Below are 3914 nucleotides of genomic sequence, written 5' to 3' on the forward strand. Positions count from 1 at the left end.
CAAGAAAAAATGGTTTTGGAGCTCTTCTTGCATTTTGGGTAAATAGAGTATAGGGGAGCTTCCCAAACTATTTCCTATGTTTCGCTAGGCACATCAAGTTGTACTCATTTATTTGTATTTAATATATGTAAAAATCTTGCGCGTTTAGAACCTCATTATTTGTTGCTTAGTACATGTTTGACTTTTAAGACTTTTGATACTTTTATCGTTTCAAAGACATACCACATTTAAGGAAAATGGAGAAAGTCAAGAATGAATGCAAGGCTTACTCTGATTTCAATTATATATTGCACTTTTGGAAAAATGTAAAACCCTAAGATTGAATGCTATGTCCATGCAAAAAGTTAGCATTTAAGGAAAGAATGAAAACTCTAACAATGAATGAAAATGCTTTTGTTTCAAATATATATTGCATTTAAGGAAAGAATGAAAACTCCAACAGTGAAGGAAAGAATGAATCCAACAGTGAATGCAAATGCTATTCTCATTTTGTGCACTTGAAAATAAGTGTAAAACCCTAACGTTAAATAAAATGGCCATGCCAAAAATCACCATAATGACAAACCCTTTGGTCAAGATTTAGAATTTTTTTTCAAAGGTATATTACATATAAGGGAAAATGAGAAATCCAAGAATGATTTCAAAGGCCTGTTCTCATCTCACGGATATGTTGCACCTAAGAAAAAATGTGAAACCCTAAGATTGAATGCAGTGGCCATGGCAATTGACAAACCCCTTTGTCAATTTGCAACCATGTGATATTTGTGGCTTGGAAGGATTGAATATTTAGCCTTTCCTTTTTGTCACATAGCATTCCAACATGCCGCCTAGCACATGCAAGAGGGTCCGCAGGTGACTAATGTGACTTTCTTGAATGTGCTAACTAGCCTAAAGGAACGGTAGAGGCCCTTGTTGATCACCTTTGAATTAAAGAAGGTGCTTCTTAAAGAGCAACTTCTTCGTAGCTCTAAAGGAGTTGGATTTGAAAGAAGAGATGCTTCGTCACCGATAAACTCAAGAAAGATGCGAATGTGCTTCTTCACCTTTTAATAAAAGTGGGTTGGCAACATGCGGACGAGATGAGATCATGACAATTGTCTGTTTCTGGGAGTGTGGGGGAGGGTGCCTTACCGCCGTGGGCGAGTGTGAAACCAGCCTTCAAGTGAGAAGGTACCAATAATTGCGGACTTCGAAATATTTCCAAAGATCGAAAGGCACTATTCGTGAGTGTGGGGCCCCATGAAAGCACTATTTCCAAATATCAGAAGCACTATTCGTGAGTGTGGTGCCCCATGAAAGCACCAGTATTGTGCGTGTGGCACGAAGGTAGGTGATGAGAGTGGTCCTATGATCCTGCGGCCACAGGAAAAGGTGGTAGGAGGAGCACGGGTTGCTTCAGAGTGACTCCAGACCTGCCTCTGGTACCTTCGCCAGCTTTCCCTTCCTCTCATATTCGTGGAGGCACTCACATCATTACTACAATCATCGTGATATCCAAATCTCTCGCCATTGCGAATCCCCCCCCCGCTCTCTCGTGTCCTATAATAAGAAGGCGCCATAGCCACGCTCCCTCCACCTCCATCGATCAGAGTACTTTCAGCCATCATCGCATCCATCTCTCTGTTCAATAATTCAGCTCGCCTTAAATCTCTCTCCTATCTAACTCGCCTTAATAACCCTCGACAGTCTCTCTACCTTGACGTCTGAAGCATTCATTATAATTAAGCAATTATGGCCTCCCTTGAGAGTGGTTGTGGCTGCTCCCCCTGCAGCTGTGAAGCTCCTTGCAAGTAAGTCTTATTCACATGCTTTTTCCTCCATTCATCTTATCATCCCTTAATTCCTTCTGCTACTGCAGATTCTTCATGATGCTCTCATTTTCTTGTCTCGGCCGGTTTGACTGATTTTCCCTTGTTTTTGCGACTGTTTGGCAGGTGTGAGCTGAAGAAAACGACCGTAGTGGACGAGACCTCCCTCGATGCCCCGTAAGTACTCATTGCCTAGTCTATTTTGCATGTATACAGGATATACAGGATTGCTGCTGCCATAGCTAAATGCGGAGACTAGTATTCGTGAGTCTGAAGGTTACGTGAATTATTTGAGAAAAGTATTGGCAATATTATTAAGTCTGAAATACTCTGAGCACTGTTCGGAAAATTTGTCATGTAATGGCATGCGTGTAATTTAAGCATCTGAAGAAGTGAATATGTTTGCGTGATGGGCAGGGTGGAGGCGACGACTGTAGCGGCCACCGCGTGCAAGTGCGGGGAGTCGTGCCAGTGCGCGGAGCCCTGTTCCTGCGAGCAGGTCGAGAAGGCCAGCGCCCAAAACACCTGCAAGTGCGGAGCCAACTGCGCATGCGACCCCTGCACATGCTAATCATCACAAAACCAACACAACCTCTTTACACGAATTAGATGCCTATATGCCTCTGCATCAGAACATGACATCTAGAAAATACATAAGAAGGATATGACACCCTGATAATTCCTTTATAGGGTCATGCAGAAATTCTTCGTAGAAGGGGGGGTGATGATTGCGCGGGCTTAAGATGGTATGGCTGTCTGCCTGCAATGCGAGCTTTGCCCCACCCGCCCTGTACTTCTTCCCTCCTTTGTATACTTGATGATGATTCGACGCGTTTGATCTCTAGACAATATGTCTTCTGCTTCTGTTAAAACTGGGTGATACTGCATACGTCTTGCAAATCGATTCTAACACGTCGATGTTGCACCTTCTACATTAGATATATTGACCGGTCCATTGTTGTCAGCAGATCATATCAAGCGATTATTAGGAACGATAATTATTCTACAATTGGCTGAAGTGTGCAACACGCGTGCTCTACTAATGACTTGTCTGCAGCTCATTGTCTGCAGCTCAATCAATTCGAGGATTAACTACAAGAATCTGTATAGAGATTTTGGTGCAAGTGCTTAAAGTGCCCAAAGGTGACAAATGGTCTCTTATGAGGGTTTGAGAAAACGATTTGCATCTTATGGGGACATAAGAAAGGACCCATCTAATTAGGCGCGGCTAATTTGACGCTTCAGTAGTAATAAACTGATCATCGGACATGAGAAAGGAACCATCTAAGAAAGGAATCATCCGAGATGCTAATTAAGCTCTTCGATACTAATGGTTTGAAGGTACGCGCGGAGATCAAGTTTTCTTGGGTGTTCAAGCAGCATATTATCATTCGACTTCATGAAAGGGGGGCTTTCTCTAATGGCACCTGAGTAAATATATTAGAAATAGGGTCCATGTTAATTTATCCCCTATTTATTCGAATCTACCCTCTAGCATATCGATTCATATGTGCCCTAATTTCTTGACATGCTTGCTTCTTGAAATTACCATGTAACGTTGAACATGAAGGACATTCAAGTTTCCCTAGATTTGTACTTGACTTTTACTACTTTTAAATTAGTTTTTAAAACTATTGGATTGTTTCATTTTTATTACGCATAGTATATACATGATACTACAGTACTATAAACTAAATGCATTAGCTAATACAAGCTTATACGCCAAAGATTATTAGTTCTCATACAAAGTAAAAAAACAGAAGGGATAAGACCTTAGATAAAGACTACATAACATGGAAACTCTATATTGCTTTCACTGATACAAAGATATACATAGCTCCTCGCCATAGAGCAAGGGGAGGTGAGAGAGACTTGCATGAATGCAATTGGATATCCACAACATTATGGAAAGTACATCACCATGCTGCAAATAACATGGTCCGAGGATCTACCTTGGCCAGTGCACCCTTTGCTCTAGCACCAAATACACAAGTGGGTAACTTCAATCCATTACCCTTGTTAATGCTGGTACACTACAAGAGAAAGGCCCTATAGACGCGCACCATACATGCGAAATAGCGGGTCGTTTATCAGTGCGTCTATTGG

The 3914-nt window shown here is 41.7% G+C and overlaps 1 protein-coding gene across 1 annotated transcript; it reads left to right on the forward strand.

Annotated features, from left to right (window-relative positions):
- The first annotated feature begins 1497 nt into the window (after positions 1–1497).
- LOC148038338 (uncharacterized) lies at positions 1498–2657 on the forward strand. Its single transcript, XM_087670743.1, has 3 exons — positions 1498–1790; positions 1935–1985; positions 2226–2657. The coding sequence occupies exons 1-3, from the start codon at positions 1732–1734 to the stop codon at positions 2377–2379; spliced, it is 264 nt and encodes an 87-aa protein (XP_087526869.1). The 5' UTR covers positions 1498–1731; the 3' UTR covers positions 2380–2657.
- The last annotated feature ends 1257 nt before the right edge of the window (positions 2658–3914 follow it).

Source organism: Lygodium microphyllum, chromosome 3 (assembly GCF_053477565.2).
Source record: "Lygodium microphyllum isolate KBCC chromosome 3, Lygodium_microphyllum_v1.1.10, whole genome shotgun sequence".
NCBI classification, from domain to species: domain Eukaryota; kingdom Viridiplantae; phylum Streptophyta; class Polypodiopsida; order Schizaeales; family Lygodiaceae; genus Lygodium; species Lygodium microphyllum.